This window comes from Hirundo rustica, chromosome 4 (assembly GCF_015227805.2).
Source record: "Hirundo rustica isolate bHirRus1 chromosome 4, bHirRus1.pri.v3, whole genome shotgun sequence".
Lineage (NCBI taxonomy): Eukaryota > Metazoa > Chordata > Aves > Passeriformes > Hirundinidae > Hirundo > Hirundo rustica.
Window position 1 is genome coordinate 6,408,749 of NC_053453.1, and position 24,124 is coordinate 6,432,872.

Genomic DNA, 24,124 nt, shown 5'->3' on the forward strand with positions numbered 1-24,124 from the left:
CCGCGCCGCACTGCCGCCCTCTGCGGGCCCGACACCCTCACAACAGCCACTCGGCCCAGAGCCAGTTTTTCGCACAAAACCAGAATTTTCCTTCTAAGTACAAGCCAGTTTGTAATTTTAGCAGCGCAGATTCCCTTCTGCCAGCCCCAAGAGTTACTTCCAGGGCTGTTTTACCCCAGAATCACCCTCTGACAGGAAAGCCGCTGCCAAGTGTGGTGGCAGCTAGAGACAGAGGAGCGAGGGAATGTGTGAAGAGGAGGAGGAGGTGGTACCTGGAAGTCCAGGTGTGACAAGTGTAAATTTTGGGGCACGGAATGGAGATCCAGGTGCCTCAGCCCACTCCGGTGCCACCCAGAGCTCCCCAAGTCCTCACCTTGTAGATGCAGGACTTGGCATTCAAGAAAAACAGCTCGATGGTGGCATTGTCCTTCAGATAGGAGATGCTTTCAATGTAGAACCTGAAAGGGAAAGCAAGAGGGGTGAGACACGAGGAAACTAGGGCAAAGCATGGAAATGCACTTATTAAATGAAAAATGTGGTCAATGGAGTCATGATGAATGCACTAAAAATGAACTTTCTTCCCTTAGGGTGGACTGAAGTGGTGAAGGAGGCTCGTGCACACTCCAGGACGTGATCAGTCACCACCACCCCAGCCATACCAAAGGAACTGGATCATCAAGTGGATGATTTAGGTTCTAAGTAATCCTTTGCTTTATTTTTAGACTCAAAACAAACCTTTATTCTGTTTTGCTGTAAGCTTCACCTTTCCACCATCACATTTTTACCATTAGCATTTCTTCATCACTCCTTTACCCATCACAACAATTCTGTACTGTTAACCTGCATCTTGTAAAATATTCATCTACAGAAATGTACTTCTGGGTTCCTTCCATGTCCCCTTCAGCCTGCATAAAACAAATTTTATAAAAGGTTCTTTACATACTAAACCCATGATCTCACAGTAAGGCAGTACTTACTAACCTCGCACAGTTTACCAGTACCACAAATAACAACGTTAGGGAAGACGGGGAATGATCATAATCTAATTTTTTTTGAGCTGAAGTGACTTCTCAGAACACAGGAGAAAGCTCAAACCCTCAGAAAACCCCACTTGTTTGCACTGGCTGATTGCACCAAATATTTGCAATTATGTTGAAAGCGCATGATACGTATGAATTTATTCAGTACTCCATGTCCTGCCTGCTCTGAAGGTCTGATGCTTTGGCAATGAACTTTGCAAGAACCTTGTGAGAATTGACTCCTGCCCTTAATTCTGTCTTGAGATCTTTTATAGGGAAAAAGTGCTCTGGATACTGTCAATGTTAATGACTGATCATTCCTTAGAGGTATGTTGTGTGTTCCTGTAGTAACAGAAAAAGTCTGCACAGGTTTAGTGAATGTTAAGGTGAATTTTGCATTTACTTAGTGTTTTAGGTAAGGAAAAATAAATAGATCTGTCTGCTGATGCTATTTGGTAGTGATATTCAAGTTGCAGTGCAGTGACAGCAATGCTCCTTACATAAATTCCAGCGCTATCATGCCTTGTCAGAGGCAATTAGAATAGGGAAGGTGCCAGGGAAATGGTGTCTCCACCAGGGACTTTTAAAAACCCAAATTCCTTAGAAATCTGGATTGACATGCAGGGTCCAGTTACAGAGAAGCCCCACCCCTGACCCTGCTGTCTGGGAGCTGACAGACCTGCAGACACTCCTGAGGCTTCACACAAGCGCTGAAGGGATTGTCCACATCCAGCTATCTGCAGAGTCCAGGGCCTTAAATGTAACCTTCTTAGGGGCAGAGGTCAAAGCTTTGTAGTGCTCCTAAGTGTCTTCTGAAGGCTCTTCAAAACACTTTTTCCTGACAGGCAGAACCAACTCCTTGGTTATTAGAGTGAGAGAAACATTTTGTTCATCTGCTGAAGGGCTCCTGTCTGTATTACCTTTCCTTCTCCCCCTTCAGAAGAGAAATAAAAATAAAACCTGAATAAAATAAACTCCAAGAAAACACCAACAACCAACCAATCAAACCCACAAAACACCTAAAACATTTGAATGTAGTGATGATGAAACACAAAGATTAAACTTTTTCTTTTTTTTTCTGGTTTTCACCATTTCACCTCCTGTCCTTGAAACAGCCTTTCTCTCCCCACACCCCCATAAAAAAATATACTTGGATTTAGCAATGCAAAAATTGATGCATTAAAAAAGGGACCTCCTTACTAGATCTGATCTCTTGAGTGCAGCTGGCTTCCCATCTGCTGAATTCACGGAGAATAATGGTAATTTTACACATTCTGTAGTTCTTGAACAACCTTCTCTTCTTATCACTGCTACAAGTGCTCACCAAGTTATGATGGTAGTTTTTCTTATTTCAAGGTTAGGAGAAACCAAGAACATTTTTTTTTTTCATTTTGAATCCCACTGAAGGTTAGCCAAAAAGCTTTTTATTCCACCAGCTCAAATGTGACCGTTCTCATCATCACTAGAGGGCAATATTGCATTTCTTAAGGCTGCAGAGAGCTTTCCCAAGGCTTTCCAGATGGACGTAGATCGCTTTCTGTACAAAATTAAGTCTCTGGGAGCACAGAGCCTGCACATGATACTTCATCTCACAAAGAAAACCCAATTCTCAAGTGACCTCCAGAGCAGAGAGTGAGCTGGGGAGCTACTGGCTCTCACACATGCACCCAGACAAATGCAGAACATATGCACCAGGAAACTGGTACTACTTAAATGAAAACAGATTTGCAAAGGGAACTCTTGTGGGATTTTCTGTGTGGCAAGCTTAGAAAACCTGAACTGGAGTAGATTACCTTGAATCCACAGTTGGTGCAGTAACAGCAGAAAGGGCAGGGAAAGACACATTTGGGTTTTTTTTCACTTATGACTAGTTTCTGTCACATCTCCTCCTGTTTCCATCTTTTACAAACACAGTGAAGGAGCCCACACTTTACAATGAACAATGCCAATGATTAAGGAGGCAGGTGGAACATCCAACTGCTAAGGCAATGAACCAAGCAAACAAAAATCTGGGTTGAATTCCCTACTCGGAGACAGGTTTCCTTTGTGACCTTCAGAAAATCATTTATCTGCTTGGGCTGTTGAGCTGGGCTTAGAAAACACCCCTCCCTTCCCTGGCCCCCTCTGTCTGTTTTGAATGTTAAGCTTAGGAGCCTTTCAAGGCGTATTCCAAGATCATCAGTTTAGAGAGGCAGCTCTCAGATTTCTGTTGAGGACTCCCCAGAGAGCACCATTCCTTCATGTGATGTGAAGCTGATGTGTTTGGGATATAATAGATAGACTGGACAGGGAAACAGGCAGTACAATGTGTCCAAGACCTCTGCTCCACTACCTACATCTCCTGCAATACACTCAGCAAATAGTTTTGCCTCCAGCAGCTCCTACAAGAGGTTCCTTGGTAGCCAGCAACTGTGCCTGTGAGAAATTAGCTGTCTGCAGGAAGGGCGAACACCCCATGAGACTTGGTTAGTGTAAAACCAAAGGAATAATTTTGAGAAAATTTAAAAGATCAGCCAATGTTAATCTATTTCTGCATTCCTCCTCCCTCCCCACCCCCAGTAACTTGTAATTCATCAAGTACATTTTCTAAGCATTAATTAAATAGACCAGTGAATATTATGCTGGATAATGAACACAAAGTGCCTATCTTGGCTGCTCCCTCTCAGCAGCAGGGAAATAGTAATGAGTACTGCAGAAGGTGTCTTGGAAGACTTCAGAAGCTGCTGCATCTGAAACGTTTAAGGCTTTTTAGCTGTGAGAATATGTCTTACACTGATCAGATTGCTCTCTATTAAGTGTTGGTTAACTGACAACTTTCTCTGATACAGCTTAAGCCCCCTCATGCTGTGATGAATGGCAATTCCCAATCTAACCAGCCAAGCACAGACTCCCAGCGGTGCTTGTGGAAACTCCTGATTGTTGGTGAGAGGAAACCGGTACTACCACAATTTCTCCCTTGCATTACACGCAGGCCCACCCATCTCTGACTCACGGCTCAGAGAAATTCCTGACTGGGTCCAGGACTCACCAGTTTGATTAGTGGTTTGTCAGGAGATGGAGAATCCCCTACTGCTGCTGCTGGTCTCATCTGTGAACCCAGGTGTGTGCAGACAGGCAAATTCAGCAGCTATGGGAAGGTGTTTGAACACTAGTGCTCTGTCCTTGCAGTGGGAATAAAAGAATTCAGGACTGCTAAGCACCTGAGCTGATGGGGTGCTTGTGCATACAGTGAGAGAAAAAATAAGCAGCACTCCTGATCTCCATACACTAAAAAAACCAGTTCAATACAAAATATTTAGCATTGACTCTAACACTCATCCCTAGACACATCCTGTCAGCCTGAACTTGGCCATCTATCACCTAGCAGGGACCAGGCTCTCAGCAGTTGAGCTGCTGACTGGGCAGATAGATTGTCATAGCATTTGAGAGCACAAGCCCATGTGTTTACTTCCAAGCAGAAATGGTAAAAGTATTTCATTGTGATTTTCAACACAATGGTATTTCAAAACATGACCACAGCAAATCGATGTCTCATCTACTTCAGGTGTCTATTTGTCCTGGGGCAGTGATATCATCCTCCTTCTTGTGAAGTTTGAGTCTGGTGGAGCCATCTAGTCCACAAGACTTCTATCCACATCTTTCCCAGCTGGCTGACTCTGATCTGGTTGGGATGCAGGGCAGAGCTGTCAGCAGAGCTCAGTGCCCCTGTCAATAGACTACCCTTTACTTCACTATTACAAAGCAATGGGTAAAGGAGAACACCCCATTTCTGCCTCATCCATCCTGGTGTCTGGCTCATTATCCCTCACCATGTCATTCAGAACCACAGAGGATAATTTGAAAAATATGAGGCCATTTGCTAACCAGGAAAAGAAAAATTGTATGCGTCGGTGTAATGGACTTAAATGCAGATGTCATTATGTCCAGTGTCTCATGCTAAATGAGTATTCTGACCAGCACAGGCTGCACAGCTCCTTTTATGTTCCAGCCCTGTTTGCTAATAGTCACGGGTGCACACTTTTATGTGCTGACACTTAAAAGCGGACAACGCTCATGCTAAATAGATGGCCTGTTAAGTAATCAGTCAGGAATGAAAATCAGCTAAAAAGCTCTGTTTACCTCCCCTTCTGCATTCATTTTGCTTTGGATGCCATGTCCTGCCCCCTGTGCCTGTGCCGTGCTCAGGCCCACCTCACCCAGCACCTGAGATTGGTATGCTGGGGACAGGAGGCAGCAAGAGAGACCTGTGTCAACTTTTACCTCATTGCAGGGGAAGCCATGAAAATGGAGGTGAATTTGATTCCAGAAATACAGGGAATAGCAGCTAACAAAATAAATAAATAAATAAATAAATAAATAAATAAATAAATAAATAAAAAATTAAAAAAAAAAAAAAAAAAGTGGATGTGGTTTAACCTGAGCCTGTCCCCTCTCTCTTTCTCATCAGCTGCACTATACTATGAAGCTGTCTGCATCTTTACCTAATGTCAATCAATTTTTCCTGGTGTTTCTAAAATGTTGGCCCATTGAATCCCTGGAAAACCATGTGCTTTGGGGATATTTGCTCATTCCTATGCCTCGTCTTCTCCATGTACTAAATGAGTAGGGATCTGCTTTGGAATATATAGAGACCAACTCTTTTCATCTTTTCCAGGCTGTATATCCTGATAATCTGCAAACTACTGAGTGCTCCAGTATCAACATAGAGAAGGGGAGGAGCCAAGGTGATAGTGCAGGTACATTCCTCCTTCATATTTGGTTACAGCACCAAGCAAAGCCAGTGATCAGAGTATAGTAAGTCCTCTGCCCCCTACCACACAGGGAACGCAGCCTGCTCAAGCTATAAAAGCAGCAACCCAGCTCAACACAGTCTATAAATGACTCCTCCACTGCAATGTCCCCCTGGAGCTTAGCTTGGCTTGCAAGAGAAGTGCATCTTTGTACAAAAAGATGTTTTGTACAAAAGCTGTTGCACCTCCTCTTGGCTTGGAGTGATATGCTTATCTGTCACAAATGTGAGGTGAGGGCAGTGACTGGAACACAGCAGCACATTGCCTCCCTCCTCTGTTCCCTCAGTCACTAGGGGAATTGCCCCTCCATCTCCTGAGCATCAGCACAGCCCTTTCCTGCTCTTTGGTCATTGCCAAGAGTCACATCTTGGCTATTAGAGGTAACTCACGGGGTGTACTGTCTTGCATAACACCACCCCTCAGCATCTAGAGAGCATCTTTTATCTGAGGATTTTGGACCATTTTAGGAAGAGAAATCCCTCCAGCTGTCCCATGTGTTGTCAGCAGCACATGAAGGTATGATTTGTCTGTCAAAGCTGGCATGAGGGTCACTTATTTACTGACTCAGCCCTTGGGCAATGCCACTCTGACGGGACCCCTCGTAGCAGACCTTGTTGCTGCACTGATGACAGCCCGTCACACCCACTGGTGTAAGGTATGAACACATGAATTGCAGTGAAAACAGAAACAATGTCTGCATGACATTGACCCAGTCAGGGAATCCGAGTGTAGGCACTGACACAGCTATTGCAGTTTGATCCAAATTAGCTACAAATCCTACACTGACAGATTCCATCATTTCTGCATGGTACCTATCATCTAAATGCTTCCCAAAATTAGACAAACAATGCTGCCAGCATCAACACATTCAAAATGCGGCTCAAAACAACAAATTTTCAGAATGTCGCTTTTTCTGCTCCCTTGGGTGGCTGAATGGAAAGGAAAAACAACTTACCCCCTTCTCTCAACACAGCTCACTTATACAAATATATTCATAGTTAAGCAGAAAACAGAAATGATGTTATGGGACTCAAGAGCCAGACTGCTATTAAGATGTGTGTGTAATGGATGGCTTAGCTCAGAGCTGTGTGCTAAGTAGCAGAGCCCCATTAGTTCCCTTCCTCAAGCAAAGGTCACTTTTCACACAAGTAAATCTTCTGACTGGACAGAAGTTTCTCATATCTCTAAAGAGACTCTGAGGAGCACAGCCTCCCCTCAGGCAATTTATTACACCTTCCCCCTGGGTGAATAGAGCAGGGGGCCACCCTGGGAAGGCTGCAATAAATTGTCTGCAGGGAGCCTTGTCTTCCAGCACAAACAAGGTCTGAGTGGCTGTATTTATACATTGTGGCTAGCTGGGAGGAGGGGGTTTGCAGGGCTGCCGGCTTTTGGGATCTTCCCACTTAGCATACACACAGCTGGCGCACACCAACCAGCAAAACACACGCTGTGCAAAGAGATCTGGGCTATGGCACGGACTTTGTAGACAGAGCAGCTTGCAGGAGCCTCTGAAAGCAGCTTGGTGGAACTGGTTTGATTATGTGGGTTCAATAGTCTGTTTTTTTGCTATTATTTCAACAGCATCCCACAGTAGTGCATGGAGATGTAGAGCTATAATGTGAGCAGGAGATGGCTCTTTGTCTCCCTTTATATGTAGCACAAATTCAGGGAATTTCTGGCTCAGTACTGGAGCTGACAGTGGGTGAGGGAGACAGCACAGCTGCAAGGAGCTCTGGAAGAGACAGCTAGCCAGTGCTGTCATGAGAATGTGAATGGAGCTAGCCATGAGAATGTGGATGGAGCACCCCAAGGTGCTGAAACATCTCTGGGCAGTTCCTTGAGCTCTTCTGGGATGGTCAAGCTCCACAGCAATCTGGGGTCTGGCACTGCCCTCCTTTCAGTGCAGAAGGATCTGCACAGGACGAAGGAGGAGCAGAGGAGTAGAGTGATTTGTGCATATGTAATTTTGCCCCAGCAACTTCTCCTGGGTGGTAAAAGGTGTAATGAAGCTTGGGTGAGAGCAAATTCTGCCACTTCTCTTCCTCTTCCCTGGCTCCAAATTTAATGTTTGATAATCTGTATGTGCACTTCCCCCAGTCCCCATAAACCCCAGTTTCACACCATGAGGCAGAAAGAGGGATGTCTGCTACTTCTTCCTCTTCAAAGGGGAGAGACAAGAGCTGGTGATTCCCTCTTTCCCTGCCTGGAGCAAAGTGTCAGAGCAGCACATACCTTTCTCTGGTGGGGAAAACTGGGGATGTAGAAAGGCAGCCCATTATGTGCGAGAGAAATAAATTGCTGAGGTTAATTTTGTGTGGATGTATTCAGCTCTTCCTGCCAAGGCAGGCTGCAGTCATCACAACCCCTAATCTGATTTCTTAGAGAGAAGCAAAGCTGAGTGGATGTGAGTGGCATACACAGCCATGGTGTGCTGGGATCCCACCTTAGTCAGTTGGGGAAGTTGGGAGCAGGATGCTCTGAATTGGCATCCCGTAAGCGTCTCTGGCCCAAGAGTGAGGCAGAAATGCAATTCAGTAACAAGTTTTAAGGTCCAGCTAGCCCTATGAAGAACAACTGTCTCCCTTCCCAGGTCAACTGTTTTCAAATGGCCTCTGGTCTCTTTCGCTGTTAGCATTAGTCCTTTTCTAATGGAACAGAGGTTTAAAGATGCCTGTAAAGAGGGGCTGAAAGACTAAAATAGCAAAAGGCCTCATTAACAGCTGAAATCTGGTCCAATTCCATTCAGATAGCCAGGTGTAACCCTGTAGATAGGAAACACTTCCTCGACCCTGGCTCTGCCAACCTGCTCGAAATAATAAATGTATCGACTTGATAGAACAGAGAGATTCATCAGGTGAATATGCCTACATCTGAGCAGGGGTCTGAGGTCAGAGAAGAGACACAGGTTTTTGAAGCCTGAAACTTGTTCAATTCCAATGCAGTCATCTTTGGATGAGTCAGTTGAAATAAGTCATAGGAAATAAGAAATAAGATGAATTCTTTCTGAAAGGGGCCTATTTCTTTCCAGTGGTTATACAGGAAGGCTGCACTAATTAGCCATGACATAGAGCTGTCTGACAGGTAAAAATCTCAGCTCTGGTGTGGTGAATCTCATCTCAGACTGCTCACCTGCCCCACCTGCCCCACTTGCCTCAGACCTGGACCAGTGCATACAGAGCTATGTTCCTTTGGGTTAAGGGGAGCACAGACACCCATCAGCTTTGCACTCTGTGTTTTAGTGCCATTCTCTTATTCAGGGCCACTTTGTTCTGCAGTAACTGTGGTAACCTGGCAAAATGTCTGGTCTCAATATTGAGAGTCCTGAGCCCCCACAGCTCCCATGCTGACTTCAACCTAGCCAGTATGTATGAACACATGCCAGATGTTGCTGAACACAGGCATTCCTTTGTGGGAATGCTGCCAGCCCATAGATACAAACTCTGCCCCACAGTGTATTTGAGTATTGAGGATTTATTTCACATTTTGATCCATGCCTTTCTGAAAGAAAAGCCTTCCCATGTGAGACATTTTCTGATTTAGTGTGACGACTTCTGCAGTGAGTTTTCACTGTTTAGCTGGTGGAGTTGCCCTGAGAACAAATATATTCATTCCTGGGAAAAGATCCACCAGTGGAGTGAATTTTATTTGCTAAGCTTGTTCATATAAATTAACAGCATGACAAACATACAGAAGATAAAGAGATCAGACCCATGCTGGTGCTTCCTTTGCTAAGGATTGCTAATCTCACATGGCCATTGTTTGAGGAAAAGGACTCACTGCAGAGCCTGGCCAGCTTTGCTTTCCATGAACAAACAGTGTGTCTTGTGCTCTTGATCTCTTTCACATCAAAGCTTTACACAAAAGGAGTAACTTTGCCTTCTTTATGTCTGTATGAGTCTGAGCAAAATGCTTCCTTCCCACTGAAAGGATGTACCTGTATCTGAGTCCCTGCAATCTCTATTTACCACCTTTGCTGCCCAGGTCCCCACACTGTACTTAGGTTCCTTCACACTACCCCAAAGCTCATGGTGTGTGGCACATTTTCTCTGTTCTCTTCTGGCCTCAAAACAGCTCTGTAAAATCAACTAATCAGGCAATCTCTCCTTCTTCATCCCCATCCTTTGCTTCTCCTGGACTTCAGTGGTGACTCTCATCTCACTTGTAAACCATCTAAGGCAGGGAATTAGTCTCACCAACAACCAAGCAACCAGGGCTGTAGAAAGCTATCCAGGGAAGCTAATTCTAAGGTGAGAACTAATACCACTCCCATTCTGTTGCCCAACATCCCTCCTCCCCTGCAAGACACATGGCCCTCCTTCTTGCTTTCATGTGTGTCTTTAGAGCTATGTAAACAGATACCAGCAGAGTCTTATAAAATGATATTGCACAATAGCCATGGGGCAGTTCACAGCTGCCCAAGAGTTCTGATTACTTCCTAGATTCCTATGTTGTTCTCAGTGGAAAGCTTTCATTGAAGCAGTAGATGACAACCTGAAGACAGGGAGGCTTCAGTAGCTGTGTAAATGTACAATGGAAGGAACAATTTCTTACAAACCAATGCTAAAAACATCCTTCTAAAATCCCCCTCCTTTGACACAGTGCTGTGAAATTTTTGGTCTTTGATAATGGACGAGAGGAAAGACACTGGAGATCAGTGTTCAGCAATGTCAAACCCCAAGGAAATATGTGTCAAAAGACAAAGCTTCGACAGTGCTGCAGAGATTTAAAAAAAGGGAGGAGAATTTCACACTGAAAAGCTTGTGAAACTTCCTATTTTCGGCACAGTTCTTTCAAGAAGCTTTTTCTTAAGAAGGCAGGCTTCTCTTTAAATGTACTTTTAGAGCAAGCTAAAATCTGTAGCACCTTTAGTGAGCATGCTGCCCTTCAATATTGCTGCAGGAATGTTGAGAGTAAAAACCATTTGATGGTCACATTAAAGGTGAAAATGTTTTCAGTGTAGCTTCTCCTCTTCAAACTACCCTCTACTTTTCTTCCCTGAGGCTTCATCTCTTCAGTAGTTATTGCAGTGTGATTGAACTGTACATTTACTTTGATTAGAGGGAAAAACCCACACAATTACTAAATCCTGATGCAATAAACAGAATTCTGTGTCATGAGCATCTCCCCACTTAGAACTCCCAGCATCAACCTAAGCTTTGTCAGCTGCAATGCAAAAAGATATCTGCAACCACAGGCAAACCTTCACCTGTGACATAGTAGGTGTCATGGGCACACAGTTCCTTGAAAATTAACACATTTGTGATTAGGTATCGTACAGCACTAATTATCTCTGCTTTCTGCCTGACGGCAGCAGGGGAGAGGGAGCTTTCTGTTCATGGTATATTTATGAATGGCTCTGCAAGCTGCTGCACACCCCTAGATTGTGAAAATAAACCCCTGTCTATGGGTGGGTCTCTTCAGAATCTTTTCTTCAGTCCTTGCTTTAGTTCCCAAGCCAGAACTGAAACCACTGGATAACAGATATGTGAGGCCTTTCCAACTTCAGCCATCTGGTTGGAGTCGGTGTTTTCAATTGCCTTCTGCTCAGATCAGATTTAGGGATGGACATGGGAACTCCTTATGTGCTGGGAAACTTTTTCAACTTCTGCCAGCATCTGACATCCACAAGGGAAAAAAGCAGTAGAAAAGGCATGGTAAGTTAATGTCCATTCCTAACTCTTGAGGCATCTGGCTCCCAGTTTAACTCAAATTGTAACTCAGTGTGACAATCCACTCATTACTGCCATCAATAAGAGTACAAGCCAGAGTCAATCTGGTTTTCACACAGGCAGACACTGAATGCTGAGTTTTTCTCTATGGGTTGAGATTCCAGAACAGGAGGGGTCACTCATTCACTAACTGTTATCTGGATTTGTATCCTAGGATGTCTCTTGGCTGGGATCCCGCTAGAATGACTGGTCTCCACTGTGCTGCCAACTTTCATAAAACAATACAGATGGCAATATTTATGCTTGTTGAGTGGTCTTTGAAAAAAACACGAGAGTGGCTCGGAAGCACTGGCTTTCACACATTTTACAGTTCTACTCCTAAGCCCAGCACTTAGCTCTTGCTCACTCAGGGCTTTTCCTGTTTTCCATGGGCTCCCTGTCTTAGCATGGACTCCCCAGTCTGCCCCCTGGACAGGTTGTCTGGTAACTGACTGGCTGTCTTCTTAATGAGCATCAACAGTTTTGTGTAGTTCTAAGCACAGGTGGATCTGGATCTCACACACTGAAGATGCTCAGCTCTAGATCTACCCTTATGGTTTAAGTACCCAAAATATTGACTTAATTCTTCTCTTGGAAGATATCAGGCTAATTCTGGACTCACAGGGCTTCATGTAATCTTGATTTGTCCTAAGATATATCCACCACTAAATATGGGGACATAACAGAACAAAGAATCTCTTCTCCTAAAAAGCCGGTCTCGTAATGGAAGTTAAATGAATGAGAATCACTATGCAGAGGAAAAAAAAAGCTTCACTCAGGGGAAGAAACTCAAAAGTAGGTCTTCATTTTTTGTGGGTACTATGGAATGAATGAGAGTGATGTCAGATGTAATATAACACTGGAGTGGAAAGCCTAACATAAAAAGACAGAGTTATGCTGCACTGGCTTGTTCTAGACATGAGCTATCCATTACAAGTAAGTCAAAGCCCTCAAGTTAATTTTGTACATATGCCATCCCAGCCCCTGGCTTCTCTCTGGGCATTTCAAAGCTGCAGGAGCAAATTTGTCCTCTCAGAAAATATCTCCCTTGGAGGCAAAGGCACTGCGTGCACAAGAACACTGGCAGCTTCCTGCAGCTTCCAAACACTAACAATTCCTTGTAAAAATCCCAGATGAAGTTTGAAGCTCCCAAACTGCCGTAATCTTCATTAAAACTTTTATAATCAGGTCCAGCCATGTAGAAACCAACTGGCTGCCATAAAATGGCATCATTTGCTATTTGTGGGTAATTCACTGTAGCACTGAGTTCAGAAGGTGAATATGACAGAGCTGTACAAGGATGAATTTGGTCTCTGACAGAATGCACACTGTGGGCACAATCCAGAGGAAACTGATGCCTCACCAGTGAGGAAGTGAGTGTTTTCCCAGCAGGTTGCTGGCTCAAGTGGGTTATCCTGGCAGAAAAAGGGCTTTGTTCTGCCACCCTACTCTGTTTGGACTTTCCAGCTCAAAGCCCACAAGTAGAAGTGTAAATATAAAACATCTGATTTTGCCCTCATACTGCATTTCCCTGTGGACAGCTATGGGTGTTGGTGTGGCTAGTACTTGTTTACACTTGAGTGAGGAGAGTTTGCAAAGCCAAAGAGCTCAAAAGAAACTTCTGTGGAAGTGTTTGTTTGCCCACAGGTGTTTCTGAGAAACTGACAGCCTCACTTCCTGGCCTCCAGGAAACAGGCTGTCTGTAGCTGTATCCCATGGGAAGGGTTTGCCATCAGGCACTTACCTGACACAAAAGTACAAAACAACCGGTCCTGACTTTTTGGGGAAGTCATGTTCCAACACCCGGCGGTCCAGCTGAAGCCAGTTCAAGTGTCCCCTGGCAAGAGAAGAGACAGTTTTGAGCCTGGCACCAAAGAGCTTTCTGACTCCTCACAGCAACGAGATCTGAGCTGTTACAAAATGTGAACCAAAATGTGTGCTATTTGCCCTGGACTATTGCATGATATTTGGAAAACACACAATAAATGTTTGAGGAGCAGAGGCGGTATCATCCTGGCAGTGTTTCAGTCTGGGAATCGAACTGCTAAAGTTCAATCTGTCAGGGTGAAAGCTGGCAGCACTGAGCAATCAGGACAGCCCAAAATGTTATAAGCTTCACCTTTTTACTACAGGCCCCTGGAGCAGTTTTATCATTAAAAGTCTGTCAAGATTTTCATTAGAAATCGTTATGGTTAAGAGTTTCCATGACGCCTGCAGTATTTCACTCAAGGCTAAACCTGACTCTACAGCCTCAGTTTATCTACCACCCACATGGCTGCAATAGCCTCTCTAGGTCTGCCCAGCCCTCTTTTTCCCTTCTTCAGAGAGCTCTTGAAAAACAGCTGCTACATGAAGCGTTCCAGCTACAATTACCACATGCTGCTTTTCTTTTGCCTAGATGGTACCTGTTGTTATTTTCTCCTATAGTTTATCCATTCCTGCCTTCCTGCTGGGAGCTTTGCTGGGCAGAAGCGCTGTTCTTTGTCACATTCCCCACATTGTAGAGCGCTGTGTGTGCGTGAGAGGTGCTTTATAAATATCATTATTTGTATTACAGGGGCATCTTGCTCCCCAGCTGAGATAAAGGCCCTGTTGAATTAGGCATTGTGGAAATACCTAGGGTGACATTCAGGCCCCACTGAAGCTGGCCAGAATTTTGCCATTGCCTTCAGTGACGCTAGGGCGGCATCCTGTGAGCTTTTGGCTGTCCATTCCAGTCAGACCAGATTTCACCCAGAGGGAGAGGCAGCCCCTGCTTTCAGTACTCTGCTGTCTAGACAAGCAAGGGGAGAGAGAGTTGAAATGATTTGGGGGAGAATCTTGCAGCAAATAAAGCAGGAAATGGAACTCAAATGTCCTGAGCTTTATTCCAGTGTCTATTCACCAGCTCATGATAATCCTCAAGAATAATTCTTCATTCCACTGAAAATGAAAAAAAAAAAAGAAAAAAAGAAAAAAAAGAAAAAAGAGCCTGCTTTTTAAAAAACATTAAATTACCTTCTAGATGGATTTACAGCCCCCCCACTCCATCTTTCCCAGAAAAATAAATAAAGGGAAAAGTAGCACTTTCAGGAAGCTTTGAATCACCTGGGTTCAATGGGAATTTCTGTACTGCTGCCCTGGCTTATGGAGGTGCAGAAGAGGATGGGCAGCTCAGGGACCTTCCTGCCCAGGCAGCTCTGGGCTGCTCTGGAAACCTTTTGGGACACTGTGTGTGCTCACCTGAGCACAGCACACTGCTTAAACCAAGGGGTTCTAAATTACTGGTGAGCTCCACTCATCACTCTCGTGGCTCCAGGACCAGTGTGCTGAGAAAGAAGCTCTCCTCAAATTTTGCCATTTAGAAATGAGGCATTCAGTTTAAGCAGCCTTTGCATCTGTTTTGCAGAAGTACCGAGTCTCAACTAGGTACAAGTGATACATGTGGAGTTGGGGACATTTCAGACTCATCCTGGACATCTTTTGGTGTACAAAAGGAACAAAGCTTATTTTATCCCCTGCTCTAGACACCCATGAGTTTCTCTCCAAGATGTTTCAACTTTCAGACAGTTTTTTTCTCTAGATAAAGTTGTTAAATAATTTTTGTCTCTTTTTTTTTCACTTTAGGTAAAGAGCAGCCTATACTGTGTGTTGGGGGCACAGACTTGCTGGCAGCATGGCTACTGGAAAGGGGTGATACAATGCAGATTTTCAAGCCAAACTGCTCACCTCATATGTCTCCATTGCAGTACAGGGGCTGAGGACAAGTCTGCCCAGCCTGGGATCAGGGTGAGGATGGCCATATTAACTCATCTGAATGTAGGAACTAATTGGTCTTGCTCTGGGCAGGATGCATAGCTGGGCATGCAGCAAGAGGCAGGGGGTTTCCTTCCATCATTTCTGCTGGCATGCTGGTGTGGGATCCATGCACCATTCCCTGTTGTTCAGCACAGATATGTACTTTAACAAGGTTTGGTTTTTAGAAGGCAGATGCTCCAGGCTGTCAAAAAATAATCCCCATGGAAAGATTCTCAGCCTGGGTACCCAAAAAATTACAGGTATCTGCTGCATCCCCCTTCTTGAGATCTGTAATTGACCTATTTTTTGGTCCTGAAGTGCTGTTATGTTGCTTTTAACAGGCCTCAGGAAGGCTGAAATTAGCTGTGAATGCCACAGTTACACGTGGGATTGAAACTAGCCATGCTCACCCATTCCTAGCCTAGAACCTGAGCATTTACCATATAGGCCATGGTAAAAAATGCTGTCAGAGCAAGGAAAAGCCACACTAAACCTGACATCCTATGCTGAACCTGTCCAGTTGCATTTGTATCACCAATGCAGCAGCCACCAGCAGCTGATGGTGTTACACACCAGTTCCTACTGAGGGTGAGCTGTTGACAATGGACTTACTGTCTACCTCTGTGTTTATTCAACAGCAATGTCTGGGTTTGCCCAACGTGCACAAGGAAGGTTTGAGAAGCCATGGTGCACAGCACAAAAAGTCACTTCAAGGTATTTCTTATTTTGAAAAGACTTGCTGTTTTCATTCTCATTGCATTTTAACGGGAGAAACTGGTTGGTATAATCATATATATATATAAAAATATATGTATATACATATGCATACCAGTTCCACATTTATGTTGCACACGTACACAGTTCTGAGTACTGGATAACACATTTAATTGCCACTGAGTTTTTAGGCTGAAGAGTTTCATTAGTCTCATCTGCATGGAGCTTAAATCCAAAGCTCCTTCAGAGCAGGAAGGTCACTTAAATCTCTGCCAGGAGCTAACTGCTCACTGTACTCAATTACTACTTACAATCTTTCATCACTGAGGGCTTCTGCACTGCAGATTGTCACCTAACTCCTTGTTTTCAAGCGTGCATGTGTGGCACGTAGAGAACAGCAGCAGTGAGCAGTCACTGGTATCTGCCTGTGAATGTGGACTCTCAGCAAGCCAAACTCTGATGCCGTTGCACCGCGAAACACTTTGCTCTGGAATCTGTCTTCCTGTTGTCAGCAGAACTATTCATGGAGCACAATCCCATGTAAGACAGGGAAACGTATGGGCATATAACCCTAGGCATGTAGTAATCCTGACGGTTTTCATGGACCAATTTAGGCAGCTTGCACTGGGATCCCATTCATACATGCCCATGTCTAGCTGGATTTCCTTCACGGTTCAATTTAGAGACACAAAGTAGCTTTTGTTTCATTATCACCATCAATTTGTTCATTCAGCTATTTCTATCAGCGTATTCAGAAATAATGGTGCAAACAGTTTTTGGGGGACCTATAGGGAGGTTGAATACTGGGAGCCAGATAATTTTCCTCTGTTGGTTGTACTCATGCTGGCAGTTAAACTGGTGTGTCAATAACAACCACATAATCACTTTTAGGAAAAAAAAAAAACTGGGTCCATTTAGGATACAGACTGAGTATGGATTTTGGTGCCCAGGGTCCATTTTGTTGATTGCATGCAGTAGTTCTCTTTTATAAGTAAAGAGTGGCACATCAATGAGTACTTTGCCTCCAGGTGGTTCTGTTTATGCAGTTTTACTGCTTAGTGTCCAGTTTTCTGAAAAGCAGATCCACATTGATTTGTGTTATAAAGGTATTTGGACCAATAAACCAACTCACACCCTTTCAGTGTCAGACTCATTCTGAATTTAACAGACATTGAGAAAGACCAATTAACATAATAGAAACCATATAAACTATTTATATTTCCATCAATTGCAACAGAAACAAAAGCCCTTTAAGCTTACAGATTTTCTCAATTACTTTTGAAGGGTCTGAGAAGCTCACAGGGCCTTAAGGGTTTAACTATACAAATTTTGCAACATAAGTGGACTCGGTGATAAAGGAACTGGTCTAATGCCAGAGCAGGACGTTATTCTGAGAGCTGCACTCTCCGTTGGACCAGCTGTTCAACCAGGATGTGGGACACCTGCTCCCTCACTCTGGCTCTGCCACATGGCTGGAGAGTGGGAATAGGCTTCCCCCTAGCTCCCAGGGATGAGAGGGTATCCCAGGGATGGGTGCTCTCTGCTCTGTGGGGAGCTGTGGGATGCAAAAGTTGGTAGCTCTCAATGGAGCAGGTGACTCCGGTCTAAGGACAAGTAAGGGATGTGGAAACCCTGCCCATGGGAGTCTGCAGTGAACAGAAGGTTAATCCTGGTCATTTGCTCTCAATGAATGCTGGAGGAGCTGATAAGAAGGGAAAGGGTGGTTAGTGGAGATTCATAACCAGCTGAACTAAAACCCAAGCTCTTTCTCCATCCCTTTTCACTTTTAATCAAGCAGGATATTGCTCTTGCATGGAGCTCAGCCCCTCATGCTGTACAGGGACACCCTTTTGACCTGTGCTCTCCTGCAGTTAATGGCTCACACTGTAAAAACGTTCCTATGATCATTAAAATAGGAGGCGTTATTCTCCCCCCCTTAATAGTCTGACAATCTAATTTTAGTCACGCTGAATGCAGTAATGACCCTGCATTATCACAAGAAACTATTAAGTTGCCAACGCAAAGGTTGTTCCTATTGATTTTCTTCTAAGGTTGTCATGATAGAGCACAACTAATGAATGGAAATCCCCAGTCCAAATAATTTCTAAATAAATTACTCTCATAGAGCTTTCACTCTTAAATAGAAGAATTGATTTAATACTTCAGTGGCTTTTCTTCTTTCTAAACTTGCAATTTAGCCAACCTCAGACTACATTTATGAACCAGGCTTGTTTTTTAGCTGGTTATGGGTCCCCTTCAAGTAAAGCACACAGAAACTGAGTGGAGAGCAAAGAGAAAGAAGTCCCTGAGAGTGTGTGTCACAGAATTAAAGGGTTTCTTTTTATATTCCTGGTCTGTAACAGGTAAAGGTCTGGGTTATGTGCCCTGCAAACACACATTAAGAGACTGTTTTTACTCCTTTTTGAAGAGAGGGATTTTTTCATACTTCCATTTCACATTGCAGGTTAAGATCTGTGGTATAGACAGCCCAGATTATTTTCTGAAGTTTGCTTGGGACATCTATTTCCAAGACTCTACCCAAGGCCCCAAGTATATTCTTTGACTGTGTTCAATCAAATAAAACAATTGCTGTTTGTGCCAAGTCTCTTCAAAGCATTTTACAACTGAAGAGGAAATACTTTTGTCAGGGTCATTTTCACAGCACAGAAGAAGCCTCAGTGCAAATGTCAGAGTTACTATGAGACAGCAGAAGGGCTTCAGAGCAGCTTCAGACCAGCTAGGACTTAATGGGTGTTTCTGGGCTGCAATTCCTTGATTTAGTGAGGGTGTGTTCAAATCTTTCATCTGGGCTGGCTAAGCATCTCCTGAAAAGCACCCTGGTCCATCTACAGGTCTGAAGGTGACCAAGTGAGTAGATGCCATCACCCAACCCTTTGAATCCTGCCTGGACAGTGTACATCCATCTGCACCTGTTATGTGACTTCAAGCTCTGCCTTGACAACCTCTGTCAGCTCTCACGCTTTCTCCCTTTGCTATCCCAGATCTTTGCTCACCCAGTTAAGCCTGGAAGTTCCAGGGAAGGCTGTGCTCTCTCTAATTGCAGACACCTTCTCATTAGCTTCCCTTGCACTCCCAGCTGTGTCCCCCAGCTGAACTGAGAGCTGGGACTTGCTCAGCTGCTCTCTGGTTACAGTTTGAGACGTGCCTTGTTTCTCACCTGTGCTCTTGGGACTGTTAAGGGAACATTTTCTTCTCCTAATGAGCTTTGGCTTCCCTGTGCCTCTCAGGCAGCACCCACTGAGTAATTTGTTTTCTCCAAGAATAAGCTGTGGTGGGAGCAATTTCCTACTCCTGCTTTATAAAAGGCAAGTGCGTCCTACTGTTTCTCCTTGGAGGATTTGTCTCATTGATTTGTGTTGGGTTGGGGATCTACAGGGCTGGGCTACTTATGTCAGTGAGCTGGGATGGATTCTGGGATCTCATCTGATTCAGGTCCTGCTTCTGCACATGCCTGTTGCTGAGCATTCCTCCATCCTTGGAGCTGTGTCCTGAGACGGCCTCAGGCTGTCCAAGGCAGGTGCTTGCCAACAGAATTGACTTTAGAGGGTGATTGCTGCCGAGATGAATGCAGATATGCTTGTGCAATTATCCAGCAGCTTCTGATTACCCGATCCTGAATCGTTATTCCAGCAGATAATTTACATTTCCCCGCCACTTCAGCAGGAGAGCGGAACTGGCTCATGACAGCCATACTGCTGACTCAGCAGTTCTGGGGACACAGCATTGGCTTGAAAATCTTGCTCTTTTAAAATTATTTAGGTGTAGGAAGCCTCTTCCAGCTTAACATACAAAGAAAAAAACCTGTTGCAAAGCAAGGTGGGTGTCCATACAAGACACAGTCCATATGCCAAGGACGGTGTAACTCCTGAGAGAAAACAGCTGGAAAAATGTAACAGGATGGTGCAGTAGCACTGAGGGGTCACAGTCTGGGACTAATCATAGCCTTTGGCAGACCTTTAATGTTTCTCCAGTGTGAATTTTATTCTTGTAATTTAATATGGGGGTAGATATGGCCTGTCCTGAGACAAAACCTCAAATTTTGTGGTAATTTGGTCCATGCCTCCCTGGACCTTGGTCTAGGACCTTATTATATACAGTATTTCTACACCAAGATTTTCTGTGACCAAGAGTTGCCTCTTAGGTCTTTGATTTCTCACACTTACGTTTCATCTGTGAATGCAATTCCGAAGTACTCCTTTTCCTTCAGGTTGAAATGAGATGCCACCAAGTCAAGCAGCTCCTTAGCCAAAAGCTTTGGCTGAAAAACAAGAATGAAAGAAAGTGATTAATGAGGAGAATTGGATAGAACTGCACTGTGCTTGAGAAGGAAAACGCTATCCTTGAAACTATTCCACAGCTGTTGCTTTTATGTTCCCTCTGGTGTTCAAGCTAAATCTGCAAGGAACATTAGCTCCTTGAAATGAGCAGTAGTTTCCCTCCTAGGTAAATACTAAAAATCTGGCAATTCTGACCTATTCAGCACTTAATGTCTCTGCAGACAGATGATCTGCTGCCTGCCAGTGCTCGGATCTACCAGGACCAGCCCACTCCTGCCTCTCTGATAATTTTAGTTGTTAAAGCTTTTTATCAAGGGCCCTTGCAAACACAATTCAGACACCCACTCTCTCACACACAGCATAGATACATGCTCATAACACTAAGAAAATACACAGTGCCAAAAGATAGGATGTGACGGGACCAAATGAGAAGTAAATGACAGAACAAAATAGTTTCCCATTCACTGTTGCTTGTCACATAGAGATAAGGATACATCCTCAAATTTAGGCACTTGGAAGGAAAGACAGGAAAGTAGCACACACTTTCAAGATATTCTCTGTAAGACAATAAAAGACAATCTCAGAGAAACAGAGGATGGTTCCTTGCTACCTTTTCTGCAAAACCTTATTTGTCTTTCAACTCTAATGTGTTCTCCTGCCTCTATGAATTTTCCTCTGCTCTGCTGGCCTCCGTTTTTTGCAAGCAGATTTCTGAAGCCTTGGCAATAGTACAGCTCTCATCCTGACTCTCACTTGTAGGAAGCAGAGGTACAAAGGGTCCAGGTAACTTCAGCCTTGTAATAGCTCCAGGTCCCAGAGCTGCAATCGTTACAGCAGCACTGGCACAGCTGGGGTCAGAGATCCTAACAATGTTCCCTGGTGACTGCTCGTAAGGATTTGGTCTACAAATCTCTGTGCTCAGCTCTCTAGCTGTATTCCTACACTCAGTGAAAATAAAACTGTCTGCAGGCTTGACTGCCCCAATGAGTCTGCCAAGCAGCTGAGTCAGTTACCCCAGACACGAACCTGTTATTAAATGGAGGTGAAATTACGATGCTGTGCAGAAAATGGGTGGCAGGGACATCAGAGCCCTGCTGTCATAATCAACTGCTCTGTCCTATAAGCACGAACACAGCTATAGTAGAAAAAAGCCTGATTTGTACCTAACTTCCAAACAGATTCATAAGACTCAGACTCTCTGAAAATGTCTTTAAACCCAGCACTAGCACAGTGCCTGACACAGCTGGGAGAAATTTACTTCTCTGTATATTTTCCAGGCATTCATACGAGCATTGCTGTGTCTTCTACCCACCCTTGTGGAGACATCCAATGCATGGGGGGTTTCTAGGTCATGCCAAAGAAAGAAGCAATAGCTGTGCCTAAATGCAGCCCTGGATTGAGGCAGCCTCTGAATGAATATGAGAGAAGTTGCTGTGTAGGAGGAATAGCCTGGCAGATTACAAATAGGTAGGATGCAACCAGTTTCATTTTAATTCCCAAGTCAGACTTCTCAGGCACAACCATTGAAGGCTCTGCTATGACAATGCTGGGGACTGCACTGACCTTCACTCCTAAGCAAGCTCCCAAACGGTGCTCAGAGATCAGTGACCCAGGCGTGGGGTCAGGTCCCCTGTCCCCCTGATTCCCATCAAAGACCCAAGCAAAGAGCACACCAGCTACACCAGTCTCACTGGGGGCTCCTCAGACACTTCTCTCCTGGCATTGTGCTGGGTGGGATGGGCATTTGCAGCATCCCTGTCTCCTGTAAGGTGAACCTCTCTTTGTCAGAGCATTTAAAGGACAATCTACAGTTTGATTTATGATATACACAAATATTGTGATGAAGAGGATAGCAAGACTGCCAGGTGAATTCAGAGATACACAGGCTCAGCCCAGGTAGTTACTGGGGGCATTGCGTGAGTTTTCAGCTTAACAACAGACAAGCAAGCACAAACTTTTAAAGGAGAGAGAGGAAGAGGGGTTTGTTTCCTGCTGTCAATGTGCAGTTTGAAGCTTTGCTTTTCCCCTGCCCTTGCCCAAGAGTCCCTGCTCCTTTCTCTTCAGGCTGGGCCAAAATCTGTCTGCACCAGGAAGGGATTTTTTCCCAGCTCAGGGCTACCACAAGAGGAGGGGTGGGAATGTGTGGCAGGACTGTCTCCTCCATGGCTGAGGGTGGGCGCAGCTGGCGGAGATGAATCCAGGCATCCCCATGCTGGAGTGTATTGCAGGCTGGGAGCTGCGTGGCTGTCACTGCCTGGTGCCCAGTGCTCTGCGTGATGCGGTTATCTGACAAACGAGCAATTGTGCTGCCAAGCAAGGGAGTGAGCCATCAGTCAGCCTGGCTGGGTGTCCCACCTGAGAGGGCAGGGGTGGGAGAGGGTGGTGAAACATCATGCCTCAAACACAGAAGAGTTTTCCCAAGCCTGGGTTAAGCACATGAAAGTTAAAGGCTGAGCTTTTACAAGAAAGCAGGACAAAGCAACAACCAGTTGATGTGTAAGAGGCTGCCCACGGACACGGGGAAGGTATGGGTCCCTCTGCTTCAGTCAGACAACACTGCCACAAGGGACACTGGACAAGGTGTCCCTTCTGCTGCTCACATCATGGAGAAGGGATGCTCCACTTTCCTTGACCCATGCACTGCTGCATGCAACCCCAGCTATCAAGTGAGGAGCAGCACCCAAAACCACCTGCCTTAAGGCACCCTTCCCAGGATGGGTAAATGGAACATGCTGATTCCTTATTTCTGCTGAGTGAGACCATGCTGAAAAAGCCAAGGAGAGGTGGTCAGCATGGTGTGACAGCTTTCCCACGTCTGCTGCCCAGAAGCTGATTCTCCTCTCCCAGCACAGCCCCCTGAGGCTCGCCAGGGGCACCATTTCCAGTGCCCTTGCAGTGGGGCCTCCTCCAGAGCCTGTGGTAGCAGATAAGGCAGGATAACCCTTTGCCTTGCAAGATAAGGGAAAAGAACAATAGGTGCAGACCCAGCGCTGGAGTGGTGCCAGGTTAGTTTCTGGGCCAGTCCCTGAAGAGGCTTATGGCAGTGAAGTTAAGCCCTGCTAGTCCCCTCCAAGATTACTTTCCGCTCTCCCCTTAAGCTCTGCAAGGTTATGGTCCTTTCCAGTGGAATGACTCAGGTGTCCTCCCAACAGAGACACACAACCTGAGTGCTTGGAGGGGTGGGGAGGAAGGTGTCTTCTCCAGGGAGTAAAGACTCCTCGAGACAAACCTGCCCAGCAGGGATAAGGCAGGAAAAGCCAGCCAGGCAGAGGCTGAGTTGCAGCCTGTCCCACCGTCTCAGGAGAGACCCACACGCTGGCTCGACTTAATCTTCTTGCCATTCACGATGGGAACGGCTGAGCAATGACCTCCTTTCATGGGAGCTGCGCAGACAAAGAGCTCATTAGCAAAGCCTGTGGCAAGTTGTTTTAATTCATTATTAATTTCTGGACTTCATTTTCCAGAGGGAAAATTTTGCATTAATAGAACTTCCATCACAGACACATTGAAGGAGGTGGGGACTGGTCTCTGAGAGCAGAGAAATCAATAGAAAGTGGACCTGGGACCTTCTGGATTTAATTCAATTGAATGGTCAGCAAGATGCACCTTGTGCATCCCACAGAAATAAATGAGAAAAACAGGTGGCATTCTGAGTAGAAACTGAACCATGTCCTCAATGATGCAGAGCTATAGAGCTGGACTGTGTCACTCAGTGAGATACCCAAGCAGGTGTGGAGACTCCTCTGCATCTGCTGCTCTGCATCTCCTGCCTACCTACACCTTCCTGGGCATCCTCCATGTACCTGTATCACAAAAAG

The 24,124-nt window shown here is 45.0% G+C and overlaps 1 protein-coding gene and 1 long non-coding RNA gene across 7 annotated transcripts in view; one reads left to right on the forward strand and one right to left on the reverse strand.

Moving 5' to 3' along the window:
- FRMD4A (FERM domain containing 4A) overlaps positions 1 to 24,124 on the reverse strand; it is a 360,571-nt gene that overhangs the window by 76,882 nt on the left and 259,565 nt on the right. For all 6 annotated transcript variants that reach the window (XM_040061690.2, XM_040061691.2, XM_040061689.2 and 3 more), the window contains 3 exons: positions 20,193 to 20,287; positions 13,262 to 13,354; positions 374 to 458 (listed from right to left, as the gene is read on the reverse strand). In XM_040061690.2, coding sequence (XP_039917624.1) covers positions 374 to 458; positions 13,262 to 13,354; positions 20,193 to 20,287 — 273 coding nt within the window. The remainder of the gene's footprint in view (positions 1 to 373; positions 459 to 13,261; positions 13,355 to 20,192; positions 20,288 to 24,124) is intronic.
- LOC120751608 (uncharacterized) lies at positions 19,366 to 21,041 on the forward strand. The gene is made up of 3 exons (XR_005700471.1): positions 19,366 to 19,461; positions 19,789 to 19,845; positions 20,237 to 21,041. It is a non-coding gene; the product is annotated as an uncharacterized LOC120751608 (long non-coding RNA).